This window comes from Acanthopagrus latus, chromosome 11 (assembly GCF_904848185.1).
Source record: "Acanthopagrus latus isolate v.2019 chromosome 11, fAcaLat1.1, whole genome shotgun sequence".
NCBI lineage: Eukaryota > Metazoa > Chordata > Actinopteri > Spariformes > Sparidae > Acanthopagrus > Acanthopagrus latus.
Genome location: NC_051049.1, coordinates 22,586,383 through 22,609,019, shown reverse-complemented (window position 1 = coordinate 22,609,019; position 22,637 = coordinate 22,586,383). Strand labels below are relative to the sequence as shown.

At 39.5% G+C, this 22,637-nt stretch overlaps 2 protein-coding genes across 3 annotated transcripts; one reads left to right on the top strand and one right to left on the bottom strand.

Annotated features, from left to right (window-relative positions):
- The first annotated feature begins 173 nt into the window (after positions 1 to 173).
- LOC119028291 (dipeptidyl peptidase 9-like) lies at positions 174 to 16,353 on the top strand. 2 transcript variants are annotated; one of them, XM_037114099.1, is made up of 22 exons: positions 174 to 382; positions 566 to 698; positions 2,879 to 2,969; positions 3,834 to 4,078; positions 6,125 to 6,237; positions 6,635 to 6,808; positions 8,027 to 8,195; positions 8,274 to 8,384; positions 8,665 to 8,793; positions 9,215 to 9,276; positions 9,369 to 9,469; positions 9,613 to 9,790; positions 9,872 to 10,031; positions 10,207 to 10,286; positions 10,649 to 10,819; positions 11,048 to 11,183; positions 11,793 to 11,938; positions 12,450 to 12,596; positions 12,845 to 12,997; positions 13,616 to 13,758; positions 13,906 to 14,017; positions 15,138 to 16,353. In XM_037114099.1, the coding sequence occupies exons 3-22, from the start codon at positions 2,914 to 2,916 to the stop codon at positions 15,228 to 15,230; spliced, it is 2,679 nt and encodes an 892-aa protein (XP_036969994.1). In that variant the 5' UTR covers positions 174 to 382; positions 566 to 698; positions 2,879 to 2,913; the 3' UTR covers positions 15,231 to 16,353. The 2 variants fall into 2 exon arrangements, with proteins under 2 accessions (XP_036969994.1, XP_036969993.1); XM_037114098.1 differs by lacking the exon at positions 566 to 698.
- Positions 16,354 to 17,517: 1,164 nt separating this feature from the next.
- Positions 17,518 to 21,382, bottom strand: LOC119029034 (angiopoietin-related protein 4-like). The gene is made up of 7 exons (XM_037115560.1): positions 20,678 to 21,382; positions 20,337 to 20,447; positions 19,985 to 20,066; positions 19,355 to 19,468; positions 18,756 to 18,851; positions 18,382 to 18,666; positions 17,518 to 18,229 (listed from the first exon to the last, which is right to left on the bottom strand). Exons 1-7 carry the CDS (start codon positions 21,365 to 21,367, stop codon positions 18,051 to 18,053), a joined length of 1,557 nt encoding a protein of 518 aa, XP_036971455.1. The 5' UTR covers positions 21,368 to 21,382; the 3' UTR covers positions 17,518 to 18,050.
- Between the last annotated feature and the right edge of the window lie 1,255 nt (positions 21,383 to 22,637).

Here is a 22,637-nt window from a genome sequence, read left to right as displayed (position 1 = left end):
TATTCAGGTGATATTAAGACATTTAAAGAGAAGACCAGAATTTCCCAGTATCTATTGTTAATGTGGGTTAATACAGCGACAAAATAGCAAGAGGAATACTTCCACTGTAAACAAAAACGTTCCAGACGCAGTTAGGAAGAAGTAACAGCTGTAGATGCCTGAAATTCACAGCTGACAGATCACATCCGGGTTAAAGGTTGTAATCATGGAACGTTTGATTCCTCAAGCCATTTCCGCGTTGTTAGCATATTAGCATTAAGCTCCCTGCTCTCTGGAAAGTAGTTGATTTCTGCAATTTTATTCCCATCCTGACCGTTGTTCTCAACACAGGCGTCTTTTGGACAACAGGAGAAAAGCGTTGGAGGTCTTCTGGGCAGAGAGTGTAAGCTGAAAATGAACGAGTGTTCACTGTTTGGATGTGTTTCTATGGAGAAGTAAGGAACAGTTTTGGTACGTTAGCTAACGAGTCGCTAGTCCCTGCCTAATGGGCGGCTAACTAGCTAGCTCTACGTAAAGAACAATATAAATAGAGGGATTTAAACGTCATTTAATAAATGTTTGTCAGGTCCGACGGAGAGGAGAGTCTCATCCAGATGTTGTCTGTGTGGTGTGGAACTGTCGGTCAGTTTGTGGACTGGGGCTCGATGAGCTGATGAGTCAAAAAGGAAACTGAAACTATTTGCTGCATTTTGACAGAGGTGTGTGTTAAAACAGTGCCGAACATACCACAAGGAGATATTCTCAGTTTCTTATTTAAGTATTTTGTCTTATTTTATATGTTCATGATTTAATATCCCAAATTAAGGTTTTCAGAAGAAATTGTGAAGTAATAGGAGAATGGTTAACTTTGTGTACAGGGAGTCTAAATGAGAACAGACAGTAAACAGCACCATAGACAAAAACACAGGACTTTTCGTTATTTATCTTGCCTCTATCCAGTTGTACTATTTTTTTTATATTATTATTTTATTTTTATTTTATGTATTTGTTTTGCTGTTATTGCAATAATTCGTTTTGTTCACTGAGAAAAAAAATCTTTACAGTAGTGCAAACAAAACATTATTAAAATATTTGAGAATGGTTATTGCTGTATCACACAACTTATCCTCAGATGATATCTTAGTATACTGAATCACAATTTAGTGCCACAAATGTCAAAAATAGTAACAGTCACGCTTTGATCAAAAATAATATCTCAATATTTTTAGGATACATCATGATACATAACGTATCTCTGCATTTGGAAATCACAGCAAAAGCAGACTGGGCAGCAAAATCAGTGATCACAGTATTTATTACCTCAATATCAATATTGCGACAGTATTGTAGTCGATGGTGGGTAGTTTCTGTTTTTGTATGCGTCATATTAACTACTCGATATGAACCTAAATAAAAATAAAAATCCCTCAGGATCAATAAAGTGTCTATCCGTATGTCTGTGACAAAATATTTTTCAATACTGGTTCAGCCTGTATCCAATCTATTTCGCTCAGAAACATCTTCAGAGTATTGTAAACAATAGACATCTAAATTTTTCATTAATAAAATATTTGAGAACAATATTGCTGCCTTACACTAATTATTCTCAAATAACATTTTCTATATTGACTCATCATTTAGTCCATGAAAAATCAGAAATATTAACAGATTACATTTCTTAATTTGACCAGCATCCACACAGTAGGCCATATCACAGCTCTGTGATATGGCCTTAAAATACCATCTCAGTAGTTTTAAGGCAATACATTTTGAAATCATCAACCTTAATGTTTATGACAACATTGTAGGGATGACTAATTTGTAGTTTCAAGTATTAACACGGTAAGGTTTTCATCAGTAACGTGGTTGTGAAGACTTAGAGGACAGAGAGGAACACTTTACTGTAATGCAGCCTTAAAGATGCTGAAAGAACAACACTAAGTCTATTTTCATGATCCAGCATAGGAACCCAGTCAGCTGAAGGAACTCACGACCCTTGTTCCATCTGACATTTTAACAATACAACAGGTGTTTTGGCCACTCCAAAATAATGGGCACCCCATTTCAGATCAAAACAAAATGTATAAGATTGTATACATCTGAAAGAAAGTAAATGTGACTGCAGCGAAGTATGATTAAATGAGGGTCAGCCAAAGGAATTGTGACGTTTCAATGCAGTGACAATGAAGTGATCGATTTCTCTTTATTAAAATCTGGGGCAAAGAGATCCTTCAGTTAGTTATATAATAAGAAAAGAAAACTCAAGGTCCACTCATCAGAGACTTTTTAAATATCATCTCACAGCATTCATTCGCAGATGGAGCTCACGTAATCTGGAAGTAGAGTCTCGAATGAATGAATTTAAAAAGACTGACTTTCAGACTCAGTTTTAGTCATGTTGGCCTGCTTCATCATTCACTCTTATGAAGTCAAATCTGCAGGTATGTGATGTGTTCCTTAATGAAGGGAGCTGCTGTACTCTTTTCTGGGAATGAACTTCTGTGGAAATTGCTCTTCATTTTGGCCCGAGGCAACAGAACAGCCTGCACTAAAATGTGGAGTAACTGTGTAACATTTGTCACAGTTATGACACAGACGTTGAAGCTTCATGCAGCTGAGTCACACTCAGTGAGACTCCATATCAGGAGCAGGCAGCTGGAAGGAGAGTGGCGACTGAAGAGCAGCAGCTCCTCGATGAAGCAGCAGCGAGACGTCTGCCCTGAACGGGGCTGTCACCTCAGTAACAATTTTACTGTTGATAGCATGTGAGCTTAGCTAAGGGCTGGTCTAGGTCTTTATGTATCTGTTAAAATGATTTGATTGCTAGTTAGACCAGGTGCTGAGATGTTAACATTCTTAAACCTCTTCAGTGCTCATACGTTTACCTGGTTTCCCACAGGGTGTCAGTTCTGGTGCAGGGTTGTTGAACGGTTAATGCACAGAGTAAAGAGGCTGAAAACTGAAGACAAATCAGAAGACGACAAGGACAGGTATGGGTGTGCTGACTGAAATCTGTGACTTGCAGAATCAGTATCACTTTTTAAAAAAAAAGTGTTTGTATTATTGTCATCTGTTCATTTAACTTTAGCTCAGATATGATTGTTCTGTTCCATGGGCTTATTTTTTTTTTGCTATAATTTGTTTATTTTATTTATTCTTCTAGGGGCCTGATTTTATATATTTTATACTGAATTGTTCTGTCTTTGTAATAGCTATAAAAGTGCTTTATAAATACATTTATTTTCATTAACAATTTATTATGATAGGCATCAATACATTTACCAATAATGATAATACGATGATGATGATGACGATGATGATCATAATTGGAACATTGTTGTTAAAGCTAAATGCTAAAGTTAGCAGACTAACATGCTAATAAGTAGCAATTTATTACCATGTTCACCATCCTAGTTAACAAAGTGTACAGTCTAGCATTTGCAAATCAGCACAGTACAGCTGAGGCTTATGGGAATATTATTAGTCATGCACGTATTTGTTCATAAATAAAAGTATGTTTTAGAATAAAACTGACCTGCTGCTAACCAAAATGAAAAATTCAGGAACTGTCATTCAATAATTGTGGAGATATTTCCGTTTGGACCAAATTGGTGGACCAACCGTCAGATCACCGTGTCCATCCTGCTTTATCTAACACCTAGATTGTATGATTTAAAGGTCAATAAATCTCATTAAACATCTGATTTAATAGATAACACACCAGGATATGAGCCTGGTATGCATTGGAATATTTATATGTATTTTTTTGTATTCATCTATATTGTATTTGTCAGTTTGTCAGTGTTACTTTGTCATTGTAATGCATCTCAGCTGATCAGTCTGTTTGTCCACAGCGTCACAGAGACACTGGCAGGCATGACGGGGGTGGACGAGCTCTCAGACAGCACAGAGGTGGTGGAGATGGAGGACGTGAATCCCACCCAGTTCCAGGTGGAGAAGCATACTTGGGACGGCCTGCGGAAGATCATCCACAACAGCCGCAAGCACACAGGCGTAGTCATCAACAAGGCGCCACACGACTTCCAGTTCATCCAGAAGGATGAGACCAGTCCGCACTCCCACCGCATCTACTACCTTGGTGAGCTTAGGATCTGACAGCTGGGTAAATCAGGCTGAGTGACAAATAATGTAATCTTCTACAATAAATGTAGAAAAATTAATACAACCCAAGTCAGATAAGGCGCTTTTAGCAGGCACTGTTTTGTTGGCCTGCAGATTCAGCTGCTTCCTTTCAGTCACTTTGAACAGCAGCGCGCTTCTGTGAATAATCTGTGGATACAGCTGGTGAGTCAGAGTTGCCAGCCTGCAACTGTTTTTAAGCTCATTTGATATCCAAAGAGCCGCTGTGGATTTAGTCAGTGTGTGCTGGAGAAAACACAAAATTTAACCAGGACCACTATTTTGCTGTACGGCCGTCTCTCTGTAGTGCAGAGAATTTCTTCTAAATGGCTGCTGTTCTTCATAGCCATGTCTCAACCAGCTTGTTCTTGTGTGTGTGATACCATTTTCAGAGCTGAGCTAAGTGGTGTAATGTGCACTAGTCTGTAAGATATGTGCCCATGGTAGCTCTGTTGTTGACTGTACAAACAGTCATGTCAGGACAGCAGCAATTGTTGCTGGCTCTACACTGCAAGTCTCAAAATCATACCAAGTATATGTGTATAGTTCCTACTTAAGATATCTCATTACATTGACTTGCGACACAATCACTAGAGCCCAACTAAAACTAGAGTTTTGTGACCAGTACTGATATTAGGAGCTAAAACTTCCAATATACAGAAGCAGGATGTTTTACAGGTTAACAATAAACAATTTGATAATTATAAATTACATCATCTTTTGCTGTATTCGCTGATACTAATTTATCTGTGAGGGACCAAAATTATCCCGCTGATACATCTGTCAGGCTTTAATCAGTCTCAAAGAAAGCAGCAGTTCAGTGAGATAATGCGACTTGTTTTCAGACAGTTTCACTTAGTTCATTGGCAGGTTTTTTTCTTTTACTTATAAGCAAGACACACCTTGTTGTATTATTGTTATTTTTAACCAGTGTAGATGTTCCGTCAATGTTTAGAACTTTGGACAGTTGTTGCCTGCAGCAGTATCTGGCATTACAGTCATACTGTGTAGCTTTTGAAGATGAAATAACACACACTCTGGGATTTTACTGTTCCATCCTCACTTGGTTTGGAATAAACAGTAGCACATTGACTAACTTTGAAAGGATAAAAATGACATTACTAAATCAATTCACTGACTTTATGCCTGCTATGTTTATGCCACATCAAAGCATTTACCATAATCCCATGATCACAGTCAGTGTTGAGATGTAACGGAAAATATTTACAGAAGTTTTCATCTTAATTGCATTTCTTAAGTATTACTATCTTACGTATTTTCATTTTCTCCCACTTGCTCTTGCACTTGCTCATGAAATTCTAAAGACAGATATTTTACTCTTTACTCCACCAAATGGATTTGATAACTTTAGTTACTTTGCAGATTGAATGCTGGTAAATAGTATTGCATTTTTAGATTCATTAGTATACAGTGTATACATGCCTGTAAATATTTGTATAATTTACATTTTTACAATTATTGTCAGACTTTTCCACAAGTGCTATTCATATGTGTGACTTTCACTTTTACCAAATTAATATTCTAACACAGTAGATTTTACTTTTACTCAAGTATGACTTCAAGGTATGTTATACAATACTGATCCCAGTTTAATAAAATGTATACAGTCTTGCTTTTTCCCCACAAATATTTTGATTTTATAGATTTGTTGAATTTCATGATAACTCTCCCAGCTTGAGCCATCCAGCTTAAACCAGCTTAACACTTTTAAATGTGCTATTTACTGGAGTGTTCAGTGGTTTTGGTGTCAGAAACAACCCATGGTTGCCATTTTGCACCAGCATTCAACCATCAAACAGGATGTGGAATAAGCAAAACCGTTTTTTTTGGGTTTTAAATGAGAACTGTAGCATATGACGGAGTAGAAAACTAAGCAGGTCGAGCATGTTGGTACTCATGGTAGATTCAGCTGAACAATAGTCAGGAAAGCTCATGAAAACATGACAGGTTATCTTGATTTATCTTGTGCTCTCTGTTCTTACAGGAATGCCTTACGCCAGTAGGGAAAATGCTTTACTCTACTCAGACATTCCCAAGAAGATCCGCAAAGATGCCCTGTTGGTTTTGTCGTGGAAACAGGTGCTGGATCACTTCCAGGTTAGAAATGTGTTTCGTCCTCTTCCTCTTGTCTCTGACAATTTGATGAGATTGATCCTAGATTTAGTTGTTTAGAGGAAGATTGTGAAGCATTCTTTGCAAGTCAAATTAGGCCAAAAGAAAATATTAAAGCAGAAGATGGGATTGATGTTTACTGCTTTCTAACTGTTACACTAAGCTGCGTTGATTTCATAAGCACAGAATTTGTCCCTGCTGTTCACCCTGGAGATAGAAGTTTGTGTTTATTGGTAAATGTCATTCTCTCTTTAGTTTACAATAGTAATGTTTTCTTACCATTTGTTGGTTTTTTTTATGTCCTGAACTAACTCTCTTTGGCTTTGACTTCGCTCGGCCAGCATTGTCACCTTTTGTGTCCTCCTGTCACCCCTGACCTCAGGCCAGCCCTCACCATGGGGGCCTCTCCCGGGAGGAGGAGCTGCTGAGAGAGAGGAAACGTTTGGGGGTGTCAGGCATCACCTCCTACGACTACCACCGAGCCAGCGGCCTCTTCCTGTTCCAGGCCAACAGCAGTCTGTACTACTGCCGTGATGGTGGGAACAACAGCTTCATTGTGAGTTTAAGGACAGTTGAATAAGACTTTCATCGCAGATAAGTGTTACACACCCGCAGGTATTGATAAGGTTGAGATTTTTGGCTTTTTGAAGTCACTTTTGTGTTTCCACTGAATCCCAGTGAGAATATGAGTAGTTACGTTTCAACTTAAAAATAAGATGTTCTCTACTTCTTGGCCTGCATATCCTGAATGTATCAGCAGACCCCCTGTAGAGGACACACAGGTATGGAATAGAGACCTGTTAATGTAAATACCAGCCTATATTAGCTTATCGTAAATATGTCAGAATTGGCGTTAATGTCTGCTCACAGATACAAGTCATTTGTAGTATAGATAGAAATGTCAAAACTGTGATTCATTATTACAGTTTGATCACCAGAGAGCAGCAACAAGTTTATTTTTCAACTATAAAACTTCAGTCTCAGTCAGAACATATCACGATTAATCATTTTCAAGATTGATCAAACTTTTTTTTACATAGATATCAGAACATTTTGAAAACTAGGCAGTATAATTTTCCAGAGCCAAAAGTCACAGCTTTGGATGTTTTGACAGACCAGCTGCCAACCGCCATCGCAACCCTGTTTTCAGCTTTGTAGGGAAGCATTTTTTTAGTAAGTTTAAAATGTATATTTAGCTCAAGAAGTAGGATAATTTACCTGACCTACTCAACACTGCTTGAAGCTTTAGTTTGTTCAAAAAATCAAAAATAACCAGACTCAGAGATACATGGCTAAGGATCAGTCCACCACGTGAGCCTTGGTCGAAGTTGTCTCTTATCCGGAGACATAAGAAAGAACACAGCAAGACACAGGAAGTTGGTTTGTTTCTTGAGGAGTTCTAGCATTTACTCACCGACAGTTAGCCTAAACTGGACACACATGGTGCTGCAGTGTCCACAGAGATAACGTCACTGCTAAATTTACGCTGGACATTACACACTCGCTAAAGTATCAAAAGCAGCCTACACACTGAAGTACTCTTTAAAGGAGTGTGCTACCTGTATGACTCATAGTTGAGTTTAAATAACAACTTAGGAATACATTCTGAGACATTTCCCTGATGCCTGGGCCAGGCCGGCTGCTGGATTATAATACACCCTATAATAAACCCTGGAATTGATATTCATGTATTTAGTGTCTTCACTTATTGTTAAAGAGTGAAGCTGCAGCTGTGACCCCACACGTCCTCCATCCTCTCTCTGTGTTTGTACAGACTTCTCCTATGGAGCCTCTCGAGATTAAGAGCCAGAGTTCAGGCACACGCATGGACCCAAAGATCTGCCCCGGGGACCCCAACTTTATCGGCTTCATCAACAACAACGACATTTGGGTGACCAGCATTCAGACAAATGAAGAGAGGAGGCTCACCTTCTGCCATAAAGGTCGAGGTCGAGATGGTCACATCTGTTCTTAGCTGGTAGCTTGGAGTGGTGTTTTATCTTTCTCTTTATCAACCTCAGGTATTGATAACCCAAAGGAGGACACCAAATCTGCCGGTGTAGCTACTTTTGTCACACAGGAAGAGTTTGACCGCTTCACTGGATACTGGTGGTCGCCTGCTGCTCGTGAGGGTGAGTCAGTCATAGAGACATACATCTCAGTCAAAGTTGTCTAAGCAAGGCTTGTCAATAATTACCGTATTATTAGAATGTTTTGAGTGAAGATTGATTATTACCATTTGAAGCATATATTCATGTAAGACTTTTTAAAAAGTGGTTGAAAGCAAATACAAAACAGGTTAAATGGATCAGTCATAATAACAGCAATGAGTTTACCTGTGTGGTTTGTTGCTACCTGTTTGTGGTGTTCTCTTTCTTCAACGGGTTTTACTGGTCTCTCTTTCTGGTTCAGAATCAGATGGCGGAAAGACTCTGCAGATTCTGTACGAGGAGGTGGACGAGTCTGAGGTCGAGATCATTCACGTTCCATCTCCAGCTTTGGAAGAGCGCAAGACAGACATCTACAGATACCCACGCGCAGGTACAAAGAAACGCAGAAAAAAAGCTGGAATTGAATAAACTTTATTGTCCAGCCAATGTAGGGAAAATGTCTTTGGACTCACCAGGAGAATAAGAACACATCTGTAAGACACGAAAAAGGTTTATCTTTTATATTGTGATTTATGTGACGCATTTGATGTGTACTGATTTTCATTTGTTTTTGTAATAAAAGAAACATTCAGTGTAGCTCACAAAAAATGCTGAAGAAAGTGAATTAATTTCCTTCCTCTTAAAAACCTATATTTTTTCCAAAAAAAAAAAAAAATTAGGACCCACTTGTAAACAAAGCATGCTATTTGTAATGGCCAACAGTGTTTGTCCAGACCTCTATTATTATCATGTAGGTTTCATGTGTTTTTTTATGTATGTTTTATATGTAACTCAGTTTTGTTTGTGTCCAGGCAGCAAGAATCCGGATATCACTCTCAAAATAGCAGAAATAAGGACAGATAATCTTGGCAAAGTGAGTGCTTGCTCAGTGCCACAGAGCTTTTTATTTTACCATAGAGATTCTCAGAGAGATGTTCAAACATCAACCTGGTTTTTCTCCATCAGATTGTCAGCACACAGGACAAGGAGTTGCCTTTTCCTTTCAGCAGCCTATTTCCTGAGGCCGAATATATCACCAGAGCCGGTTGGACCAAAGACGGCAGATTGTAAGTATTTTCTGTCAACTCTAGAAAAATCCTATGATTTTAAAATAACCTTTTAAATATTGAAAAACTCCAGATGGTTCAAAACCCAAAACATATTCAGCTCTTTCTGTGTGTGTGTGTGTGTGTGTGTGTGTGTGTGTCAGTGCGTGGGCGGTCATGATGGACAGAAGGCAGCAGCACCTCCAGTTAGTCCTGCTGCCTCCAGAGCTCTTCATTCCAGTACCTAAAGACAAGGCCAGCAGGCAGCAGAGCCTGGAGGCTCTCGGAGATGCCGTTCAGCCCTTCATCATCTACCAGGAAACCAGCGATATCTGGATTAATGTGAGGCCCGACACCATAGCTCTCTGCTCTGTTGTTATTCATGCTGATAAGACCCGTCATGATCGTCTCTTTGTCTCTCAGGTACACGACATCTTCCATCCATTCATCCAAACCAGTGATGATGAGATCACATTCATCACAGTGAATGAATCAAAAACAGGTTTCTGTCACCTGTATAAGATCACCTCGGTGTTACAGCGGGGCAGCTACAACTGGGCCAAAGGATACAGTCACTCTAATGGTAACTGATGGCTCAGCCCTCATAGATCGGGCATACCAAACAATGATTAATAATGTAGAATATGAGTGCAGTTTTAACGGCAGAGTATACATAGTATTGCACAGTTGAGTGATTACACAAAACTATGATGCTGATCATCTTTCGATTAATCCACTCACCTTCTCTTCTCTCTCAGATGATTTCAAATGTCCAGTCAAAGAGGAGGTGACAGTAACCAGTGGGGACTGGGAGGTGCTGGCCAATCATGGAGCAAAGGTAAAGCCCATAGCAGCCCTAATAAACCACCACAAGTACTCATCAGTACTACCTCATGTTACTCTGAGATGTGCTTCATGCTGGCCACATAAAGAACATGTCAGCATATCAGGGATTTGCCAAAACAATGAAAACAGTAAATAAAATGTATTTATTGTTTAATAATCCTTTAAGGTTCTTAAATATAACATTAACAGTGAAACACAAACATTAAAACATATTAAAAATGGAGAAAGGGAATATGACATATATATAAACTGTAACTGAAGCAAATTAATGTAAAAAACCAACGAGATATTGATTCTTTATCTCTTGCATGTGTCTTTACAAGTCCTTTTTTGTTCTTGCTTTGCGGTGTTCAGCGTTCATCCAGTCCTCAGATTTGGGTGGACGAGGCAAAAAAGTTGGTTTACTTCCAGGGAACCAAAGACTCTCCTCTGGAGCATCACCTCTATGTAGTAAGCTACGACTCGCCGGGTGAAATCGTCCGACTCACCAAACCTGGCTTCTCCCACAGCTGCTCTGTGAGCCAGGTAAACACACGCAAAAACACAAACGCTGTTTCAGGGGCTTTGTCACTTCCGTTTCTAACAGATACCTGAAAATGTGTACATATAATATATTTGGTATATGTAAAAAATATTTGTGTGTGTTCTTACTGTACATGAAGATGTTGTGTTCTTTCACAGTGATCAGCAGAAATATAGATAGTTGTAAATGTTGTTTAACCTTGTCATGTTTTTTTTTTTTCTTCCATGCAGACCTTTGACATGTTCATCAGCCATTACAGCAGTTTGACCACGTCTCCCTGTGTTCACATCTACAAGCTGAATGGCTCTGACGATGACCCGCTGCACAAAGAGCCTCAGTTCTGGGCGAGCATGATGGAGTCTTCTGGTACTGAGAACATTCTGATTTAACTCTTTGTTTATCACAGATGAAATGTGAAATTTCTTTTCCTCTGCTTTGCTTTATCAACTGTTTAAGATAACACTTATATCCAGTGATCGACTTTGAATAGATCACATGAAGTTACCACAAACGAATCAACCAACTGATTACTGGATGTCATGCAGCTATATACTTTACAGCTCTTTATTTATTTGTTTTATATAATGTTTGGCAGCACATAAAGCTGACTTTGTTTGCATGTCAGCTGTGTAACATATAAGATGCAATCATAACTTACTGGTCCATAGTCCACAATGCTGGGAAACACCTGGCAGGTCAACCTCCTCCGTCACCATTCATTACTATTCGCATCTATATCTCAATAATACTGTATAAACATGCTAAAGCAGAGAAATATAAGTGTCTGTCATGTTAGCAATGGCATAGATTAATGCATTTCCTAGTGCAGAAAAATAGATGCATACAACATAAAACAAACCTGTGTGGAAACGAGGCGTTAAACTGAATAAGATTACTTTAGACTTGTGTTTAAAAATATATTTTAACAATATTATAATACATCAGTGTTTTTTTAAAAAATGTTTTCCCCCCCAGGCTTTCCCTTTGACTCCACTCCTCCAGAGATTTTTAGCTTCACAGGGAAGTCGGGCTTCGATCTGTATGGCATGTTGTACAAACCACAGAACCTGGTCCCCGGCAGGAAGCATCCCACCGTCGTCTTTGTCTATGGTGGTCCGCAGGTTTGTTCTCCTCATGTAGACTTGCTATAAAACAGTATAGGATTTGTCTTTTTTTCTTTGTCAATTGAATGCATCTGAGCAAAATGTGATAAGCAGAAAATATGGATTTTGTTTGCCTGCACTACATTTCTTCTAAATCTTAATGAGCCACCCTGTGCTCTAGCTGCTGATTTATTGCTATCTTGCTTAGTGGAGGCAAAAGAATAATGACTTTCTTTTAATTACTCAGTTTTTTTTTGTTTTTTTTGTCAGCAACTCCTGTTTTATAAAACCATAACAGTTCTGCTTTACATCTATAATAATAATACATCATCTTAGATTTAAGGCAGATTTTCAAGCAATTAGCTGATCATGAAGAAAAGCGGCAGTAAGGGTTTTGCTTATAGACACTTCAGCAGGATGTGTAACTACAACAATTTAGTCACGGTGATGACGTCAAAGTGACAGTTGAAGCTTTAGAGATTTATTTGATTAAATTACATTTCTGTTAACACATTTTCTTTCTGTCCAGGTCCAGTTAGTGAATAACTCTTATAAAGGTGTGAAGTACCTGCGGCTGAGCACTCTGGCGTCTCTGGGCTACGTTGTGCTGGTCATCGATGGGCGGGGTTCCTGTCAGCGAGGACTCAAGTTTGAAGGAGCTGTGAAAGACAAAATGGTAAATTAAAACATAAAATCCACATTAAAGGGATTTAGACATGTATTTATTGGATAAAAATGTAATTTACTTACTTACTTTTACATTACTTACTACTTAATTAACTTAACTGCTTAATGAAATTTGATGTTTAATGACTATATTAACAAAGTTTGACTTTATAAACCTGGATAAGTAGTTGTATACAAGTTGTTAGTGAAAGTGTGCCCATGCCAGGTGAGTTCACCTCTCTGTTCTCCTCCAACCAGGGTCAGGTGGAGATTGACGACCAGGTGGAGGGTTTGCACTACGTAGCTGACAAGTACAAGTTCGTGGACCTGAGTCGTGTTGCAATCCACGGCTGGTCGTATGGAGGTTTCCTGTCTCTTATGGGCCTCATCCACAAACCCGACATCTTCAAGGTCAGAACCGTGAACTTTACTCTCACAATGCTTGGGTTAACATTTCAACTACATTATTAATGAAGGGAGCTCTGGTGTTTTTGTACCTTATCAGTTACAGGTAATTTTGTGCAACTCTTTTTTTACTGTTACATTCACAGTAACAATTGGTGTGACTACCTGCTTTCTTGAAAACATAGCCCATTTGAGCCTGAGCAAAGATAATTGAAGTAATTAATTGTGGGCCATGACAGGCATCTGCAACAAAAAGGAGGGAAGGACCCAAATTTGCATCTGTGTGACTTGTGCCAAGATGTCCCACGAAATCTAGCTCCAAACGATTTAATCCTGCATAATCTTGAATAACATTTTATGCATTTCTTAGTTGTGCAAATGAATCTAACAAAGTCTTAAAACATTATCATGACATACATGTTTCTGTTTGTTTCATCTCCCAGTTGATTCAGCATGGTCTTACAGAATTGTAACAGGTGATCATAATGACGAGAATCCAGTTTTACATTTCTGAAGTCCTGCTTTGCAACTTAACTTGCAATAAGTCTTTCTAGCAGAAGAAATGAATTTTGTTTTTAAAAGTCTGTTTGACTTCCTGTTGTTGTTTTTTGTTTGTTTTTCCAGGTTGCCATTGCAGGAGCTCCAGTGACGTTGTGGATGGCCTATGACACAGGCTACACAGAGCGATACTTAGACACACCTGAGAAAAACCAGAAGGGATACGAGGCTTGTTCTGTCGCGCTGCATGTCGACAAACTCCCCAACGAGTGAGTCATTTGTTGCTACTACTGCGCCTACTGTCATAACAAAAAGGCTGTTTTCAAGAGTTAATTTCAAGTTACATTTTCTTCTGCGTGTTTGTATGTGAACATGAGTAGAGAAACTAAGAGCTCTATCCTTTTTGTTAAATGCAGGCCCAACAGATTGCTCATCCTGCACGGGTTTCTAGATGAGAATGTGCACTTTTTCCACACCAACTTCCTCGTGTCTCAACTCATCCGGGCAGGGAAGCCGTACAGCCTGCAGGTAAGAGGATTCCCTCGTCTATAATCACTTTAGTGTAGACTGTCATAAAGATGTAAAAAGGAGTCCGGATGTTTGTCTTGTTCATAAACTAAAGCAAGTCTGAAGAGGTCAAAGCTTCAGCAACATTTGTAATATAAAGATGCAGAGACCGTCAGTGTCATCAAATGGTACGTTACAAAGCACAGTTTGATATCAGTATGAAACAAAAATGACCTGTTATGTTGGATCTTGTTATCATTGCAGTTTTTCCAGTATTTCAATCTAAGACAGGGTTTCTGAGTCCTTCAAATATTCTCAAGTTGAATGTCTAAAATGAATCTGAAGCCTTGAAATATCTTGAATACAATTTTGACAGGTCTTGATAATATACTGGATTATAATGTTAACATTGCTTTAACTTCAGTCTTGCTTTTAATTTTTTGAGAAATATTTGTATTGATCACACTGTAACTAAACTACAAAAGGAAACCAACACAGAACCAATAAAGTCTGAACCATCTGAGCACACCCAACTCCTGTGGCATCTCTACTACTACTTCTACAGATATGAACTTCTATTTATGTAAATGTTACTTTCATCTTATATGTGTACGTGCCTGTTTTAAAATAACTAATAATGATGCGATAATAACAAATTTGAAGACAGCTGCACCTTGTGCAAAAATGTTTGAATTAGGAACCTTGGCGGGCCTGTCATCACACACTATTGTTCTGTCTTCACATTGGGAGCATCACCAAAGACTCAGTTTGCACTAATGTTAATTTCTGCAGCTCTGATAAGAAACCTCCAAACAGTAGGTTAGAGTAGGTTTGTAGCATAATACATTTTCACTGTCCATCTATTATCTTAAAAAGTCTTAGATTAACTTGTTAAAACCTGCAGAAACTCTAGACTGGCTTTGGAAAAGTTTCTTGCGAAATGTATTTGAAAGTTTCCCACTAATCAAGTGAAGTACATGTACAAAATTGCCTGTGGATGCAATCCTCCTCACCAGCCATACATCGTGCATCATATTGTTTGATCGAAATATAATTGTAAATTATTGGAAGAAAAGAAATGAGGGGGGCAAAGTAGAATCCAGTTAATTCTGCCTTGATTGAACTTGTTTGGTTTTTCCAGGTTTATCCCAACGAGCGACACAGCATCCGGTGTCCAGAGTCCGGAGAGCATTACGAGATTACACTGCTGCACTTCCTCCAGCAGAACCTCTGATAAGCCTTTCTACACACTGACCTTCCCTTTCCTTGCTTCCTTGCTTCCTTCCCTCGTCTCCCTGCCTCGTCCATTTATTTAAACCTGCAATTATTCTCTTTCACTTGATTTTATGATGTGTTAAATTCAAGCTATGCCAAACCTTATCACACCTCAAGAGTTGTTGTCAGTTTTACAGGTGCAAAAGCATTTCAGCATCAATCGATCGTCACATGGTTCACACTTTAGGCCTGAATTAGACCATCAATGAACAAAGTCTGTGTTTTGCAGTAGAGGGAAATCTGCAGATTTCTCTGTGCCCCTGACAGCAGAGGGCACTGTTCATTCAGAACAGACTGATGCTCTCTTGAGATGGTGACGATGGTAGACAGAGTCACGATGTGATGACGATGACGTTCAAATACTGCTCGTTGCACCGTTTAACACAGATCAGCAATGCAAAAAATACCCAAGTGGACCTGCTGTGCCCAGGAGATTTCTCTTTTTTTGTTGTTGTGCCGTTTCCTGTTTTTTATTGAACTCTCACTTTGTTTTTCTGGGAACCGACTGATAAAATTTTGTTTCTGTGTCTGTGAATAAACACTGGAGTGAACTCAGTGAAGCTCTATGAGAGCAGACGAGAAAGCTCTTAACCCCCTTTGTTGTACACTTGTGCTCTTGTGCTGTCATAGATAACTTTATGTGGTGTGTGGAAAAAAAAAAGTCACATACCACATTTTTATGTGTATTGGAAAAAAAGGTATTTTTATGATTCTTATGCATTCATAAATGTTGGAAATATGTAGCGACCTGTTGCTGTTTCACTCGCTTGCTTTAATTTTCCGGGGAGCTTCTTTTTCTTCTGCTGCTGAGGACTTTTGCACATGTTACATGTTTGCCTTGGTGCCAACAAACTGACCAATAAGATGATGTTTGACCCAACTGTTGGCGGTCTGAGGTGCCTTGTAAGAGTTTAAGAGTGCCTGCTCATATAGTGAATATCAGGGAATCTGTCTGAGGACCTACAACAGTAAAATGCCTTGTTACATGTGTGTCTGATGACCATCTGTATCATGACCTGTACATGGTGAAATGTATTCTCAGATATTGAAGAAATAAATGGAAGTGAACAATCTTTTTCAAAGTCTTGTCACCAATTGAATTATTTTTAAAAAGCAGTTTTGACGTAATTCTTTAAATTAACTAACCAGCTCAGTTCTCAGGGGAAAATGTTGCTGTTTCTGCGGCCCACTGATTCATCACATTTGTACGTGTCATATGCTACGCACCATAGTGACTCAGGAAAGCAGATGGAGACTGCTGTCAACATTTTGAAGCAGGCCTCTGCACATCTCCGACCATGTTCGTTCAAAAACTGATATATTAAGCCAAAATGTTCTTTTTCTAGCCCTGACCAAGTTGTGTTTGTGGCTAAATCTAATCTGAGGATGAGCACAGCATTAACATAAAACAGAAAATTGAAGCTAAAGAAATCTAAAGTTTCAGCATATCTGTAGGCCTATTTTGCCAATATTTATCCTGGCGATTGCGTTGAAATAACTCAGAAATGTTCAGCCAGTTCTAGGCCTTTGATAGTGATAAAGTTAGGTCATGAGCCAATTTAAGGAACCTCAATGAAAACGATATATTCCACAGTGGTGTAAAGTTACAGGTGGAGAATAAGCAGTCACAGTGTTTTAGGTTGTGAATGTAAGACTAAAAGAGTTTTATTCATTCATATATTTCTTGTGATGTTTTAACCCTAACCCAAGACACATTTGTAGTCTAATACCACTTTCTCCAGCAGGGGGCAGTAGTTCCAAACTAACAGTGGTCAACCCTTCAAAACCTCAGGAGATGTTATAACAAAATTAAAGCATGTAAGGATAACTGGTTGGAAACCACATAGGAATTCACTGAAAATCAGATTGACTTTAAAGTTTCCCTTTGCAACCCTATACCTTCATAAATATGCAGTCAGTCAGCTCCGGGGCAACAAACACTGAAAACTCAAATTACTTAATATATGTTTTATATTTATTGACTCAGTGACAGCAGTTATGTAGGATGTTAGTTCACATGTTGACAGATGTTTTTTTTCTTTTATAGCATTATTTTGGGACAAATGATTCTCCAGTCAGAGAAAATTAGCTTGAAAGATAAAGTATTACATAAAGTTATCAATTTACGATTTTACTTGAGTTCTATAGACTTACCCTTTCAGGCTTAAAACAGTTAATTTCTGATCTTATCTTTTTAAACAATGTGGTTATTGTCATTGTCTTGTTTACAGAATATTGATAATTGATAAAAGAAAGCATTATTTATGCACACTTATTAATATCCAGGATGATATAAACATGATATATACAGACACTGTACATATGGATGAAAACAAACTTTAAAATGACTAAGATAATAAATAGATTTTATTTTCTTCAAGTAGAAATATGTGTCTTTATGGTTTTCATTGTATGCGTTGTGTCTGTGCACTGTTACTCCGCCAAGCATGAGCCAGAATTCATTCAACCTTTAAAAACTTTATTTCCGTCTACTTCATAAAAATGAAATAAAAAGTGTAATAAAACATCACATTATCAAAGTATTAAAAAAAAAAAACATGACAAAAATATTACAAAATAAGGTTAAGAAATGAAACCCTTATAAAGGGAATAAAGTAAAAGCGATCAATATGACTGAAACATGAGTTATCATATAGCATAGCATAGAAATATGACGACTGATCAGGAGATCATTAATGTGCAGATTGGAATGAAATCAGTCTTTTGTCAACAGTTAAGTGTAAAATGTCATCTTTGGTCCAGTATGAGACTGATCTGCTCATTGTTTCATCGTGGCAGGTTTGATCTTCAGCAGAGTTGTCTTCAAAGAGACGTTCTGTCCCTTTGAGGACGTCCAAAACATCCCTCGTCTTCTGGGCTGCGGTCTGACCACGCTCGGCCTTCTGGGATATCTGCCATTTAGGTTCGAGTTACCGCAGCTGCTGAACCACCAACCGCCTGCAACAAAAGAGGGGATTTTTTTTTTTTTTTTTTAATAAAAGAATGCACTGACCTTCAGTTTTCACGTTTTTTTGCTGGTGTTGAGATTTAAGGTTTATTTTAATGATTTAAGAATCTACAAATGGCCAGAGTCGGTGAAGCAGTCTCACCTGAGAGCATCTCGGCACAGTTGACGTCTGCAGCGAGGTCGTTGTCTCTGTCGGCCGTGGAAAAAGGAAGACCAGACGCTTCGGTCGACATTATTTTCTCCTGACTGCCGGATGAAGCCTCCTCCTGCAGGTGGAGACTGAACTTCTCCTGCTCTCCTTCAAGCTGGAATCGATAACGAGCCGCCTGCTGCTGCTGTCCTGCCCAATCAGAAAGCTCCACCTGCAGGACGTACTGGCCTTGTTTTGAGAGGGAGTGGATGTTCTCCAAGCCCAACCAGAACTCACCTGAAGGACAAGAACAATCAGATTAATTTTGAGGTCTGACAACGCAGATGTTAGAGAACCCTTTTTCAGCTTCTTCTGCTTGTGCTCACCGTTCAGGCTGCCGAAGCCTCTCTTGTAGCTCTCCCACAGCTGGTTGAAGTTCTGGGATCCATCGAGACGTTTCTGGATGACGGTCCATCCACCTTCTGCGGAGAGAGCGGAGGGAAACGGTTGAGCCAAAGAGGCTTAGGACACTTCACAAGTTTTATTTTGCTGATGCTGGTGATATTGGAAAATTTCTCTTTGTCTGCTGGAGTGGACAAATGTCAGATTCTTAGATGTTTCAGGGCAGAGCTGATACCCTTTCTCCATTTTATTTAAGGTTTTTGGATTCTGGACTGTTGGTTGGTTAAAGGAACAAACTAGTTACGTCACATTGGGCCCTGGAAGACTGCGATGAGCACTTTCCAAAATATCTTTGTTTTTATCGTTTCAACAAACGATTAATCATGAAAATAATCAGCAGATTAATTGGTAACGAGAATAATCTCTAATTGTAGCCCAGTGTGTCTTCTACTGACGCCACACCAGGGTGCAGACTTTGCTCTGAGATGAGTGATTTAAGTCATTGACGCCAGTGCTGTTTTTACTCAAACTCTGTTCTGCAGTGAATCAGTGTGTTTCAAACCAGAGGACCTGCTCAACTCACCTGAGGTCATTTCACAGAGGACGCTGAAGGGCTGCGAGCCCTCCGGTTGGATGGTGTAGACGCCGCTGGCTCGCTGCCCTTGTTCAAACAGATCGTGGCAGTCTCGGGCCAAACCTGAAGAGAAACCAGAGCACTGGAAATTCAGTAAAAGGGTCGAGTATTTTTCACATTCATTTCTTTGTTCAGACTGGAACAGCAGAGCCGAACAGTCGGTTTTCAAGTATGATTCATTGCCTTACGTGTTATTAAAGAGCAAAGTGAAGTGTGTCATACAAAGGTACAGTTCAGTACAGAACAGTGGGTGTGTTTTAACAGCTGATCTTTGGACTGTGTGAGCTGCTCTGCCAGCGAGTCAGGTATTATAAACTCAAGTGCAAAGGTGAACTTGTTTTTACAACTTTTCCTTATTCAGTGTTATCTGTCAACGTGCCCGCTGTCAGGGAATCATTTTTCACCTCAGAAACACGTCAGAAAATGATTTGAGGTATGTTTTTCTTTAATGAGGGCAGAGTTAACTTGCTGAAGGATCTGAAGGATCAACAGTCGAGGTCCAGTCGCTCTCTTTTTCTTTGCAATGTGCATCTTCCATCACTTTTAAACCTATTCTTTTTAAACGTTTTGTTTTCTCACCTGTTATGCTGGGCTCCGCCTCTCCTCTCAGCACCGTCTCTTCATCTCTCCGTCTGTGTGATTTGACTCTCTTGTGTCCAACCTGGTGGATTCACAGAAGGGTGGAGAGAATAAGATTAAACTTTTGTCACATAACGATAGTGATGTATCCTGTTAAAGCTGCAAAAGCTCAACATCCTTGCCAGTGTATTTGCCTAATGTCTAGTCAAAATATCACGTTACAGTTAGAATAAGACACAGTATTGTTTGTTTTCTCATGATGGCAGACGCTGCTGTAGCTCTCAGATTTTCTTTTAGTGGTAAATGTGTGCTTAGTCATATCAGGTGTTCTGTTAAATGTGGTGTGGCTCACCTTGCTCTGCAGTGTCTGCAGGTGCAGACTCTGCTTTTCCAGTTTGTCTTGTTGCTGCTTGATTTTCTCCACCAGCTGATCGATGCGTCTGTTCTGAGACAGCATCAGCCTCTGGAAACAGAAAGACATATTTGTTAGTTTCTTAGCTAACAACAATTTCGTGTTTTTTCGCCTGCAGATCATCTTTCTCAAAGTTTAAATGATCTCTGATGGATGTGGACACTTTTTTAGATCATTACTTCTGTGTGATCTACATCTTTTACGATCTATCGTGACATAATGACACATATATTTCACATTTAAGTGAAAGGACAACATGAACTGGGTATTTTTTCTCTCACCTGGATAAAAGAGACTCCTGTGTGATCACTTATGTTGCTGTCCACATCTGGCACCTCATCCACCTTCTCCTCCAGCCTCTCCATCCTGGTCTGGATGTCCTCACTCTGCCTCTTCACCTCCTCCGCCTTCACCCTCACCTCCTCGGCCAGCTCTGCCACCAGCCTCTCCCTCTCCTCCACCTCTTTGCTCCTCGCCTTGAGAGCCTCGCCTTGCTCCTGCTGCCTCCTCTCCAGGTCGGCCACCGTGCCGTTGAAGGCTTTCAGTTTGGTGTTGACGTCTCTCATCTGGGCTTTGGTCTTGTCCACGTGCTCCTTCAGACCCTGGCCCAGCTGCAGGAGGCCGTGAGCCACCACGTTCACGTCGTCCCAGGAGGCATGCTTGTCCCGGCCCGGCAGAGCTCTCCTGTCTGTGGGGAAACCGGCTGCTGCGTGCACCAGGATGGTCAGCAGGAGGATGAGGAGCTGTGGCATCTTCATCTTGAGAATGTGTTTCAGTTTGAAGACTGGATCTGATGTCTCTCTGTGTCCCTGTTGTCTGCAGCTGAATGGCAGTCTGAGGGTTTTTATAGCTCGGTGCTGCAGCAGAGGGCTGCTCTGATTGGCTGTCAGCGCTTGAGAGGTGGAGATGAAGAGAGGCGGGGGATGTGGAAAGTCTTTCATAGAGGTCTCCCTGCTCAGGACTTGAACCATGATGCAATCAATGCTCTGAATTACTGATTAAACAGTGGCTGCAACAAGCCCTGTGCACAGATATGGAAACGATGAGATTAACTTTCCGTCATGAAATCAAGTTATATTCTGAAAATGTATTTGGCTGCATGGATAGATCATTTCACTCACCTTCAGTCTCATTTCTTGTATTTCAAAGGTTCTCTGTGTTGTGTGCGAAGCCAGTCGTTACTTTGTGTGAGCAGACTCCATTTCTCAACTAGTGTCCGCTTGAATAAATAATTAAGTATGAGGGGTAATAAAAATGTTAAAAATAGAAGGCCACAAAGAAATGTGAATTGAAAAGAGAGCCGTGTTTTATCATTTAAAGAACCTGTTCCTCCAGGGTGAAAGTGACAAAAAACAACTGACAAAAATAGGAAATGATTGAAAATGCTTTCAAGTTAAAAAAGAAAGTGGAAACAAAAAAAAAGGTGAATTGAAAAGCGCAGTGATACACGGTCAGTTGCTGTAATAAACCCGATTTGCAATTTATTTCTAACAGTATTTCTGAAGAACTTTACAAGTCTACATCAGATTTTTGTCCAGTGACAGTTTGGAGTTTTTGTTTCAGAATGTAAACATCCAGCTTTAATATTATATCAAATACATCATATCATATTAGTTAACCTGCTGATCAGTTTCTCTAATAACAGATTTAGATTTAAGTCCCAAGATTTAGAGTTTACTACAAATTAAGACCAACAAAATGTGTTAACTTTCCCATTGGTGAACCTATAACAAAGTATACATCCAACTTAAGCATGAAGTTTTCATCCTTAAAAATTCCCAATTTTACATCCCCAACTCACTGGAGATAAATAAATGCTCTATTATACTCTGTAATTCCCTTGTTTCTAGTTTATTCTGGCAGTTAATCCAAAAAGAAAGAACCCAATGCTGAACATCTATTTTGTCTGTGTAAAGAACTGTGTGTATTTAGCATGGTACACCCTCATATAATGATCCTGGTTGTCAGATTTAGCATCTTTGTCCTCTACAAATAAAACCCAGACAGCTGAATCTTGTTGTTTTTCTCAGCGGGTGAAGCCTCTACTTGCTGCGTGTCTTCAGCATGAATGAGGAATGCTGGGGGAAAAAAATCAAAGATGGAGGAGTCAGTGTGAGAAGTAGGGGAAAGTTCACCCCTCAGGCCTTTTTACACACTCACCCTTGACAACAAAATCCAACAATCACACACGCATGCACACACCCAGACACAAGGCACGTGGTGCCCTGATGAGGTGCAGAT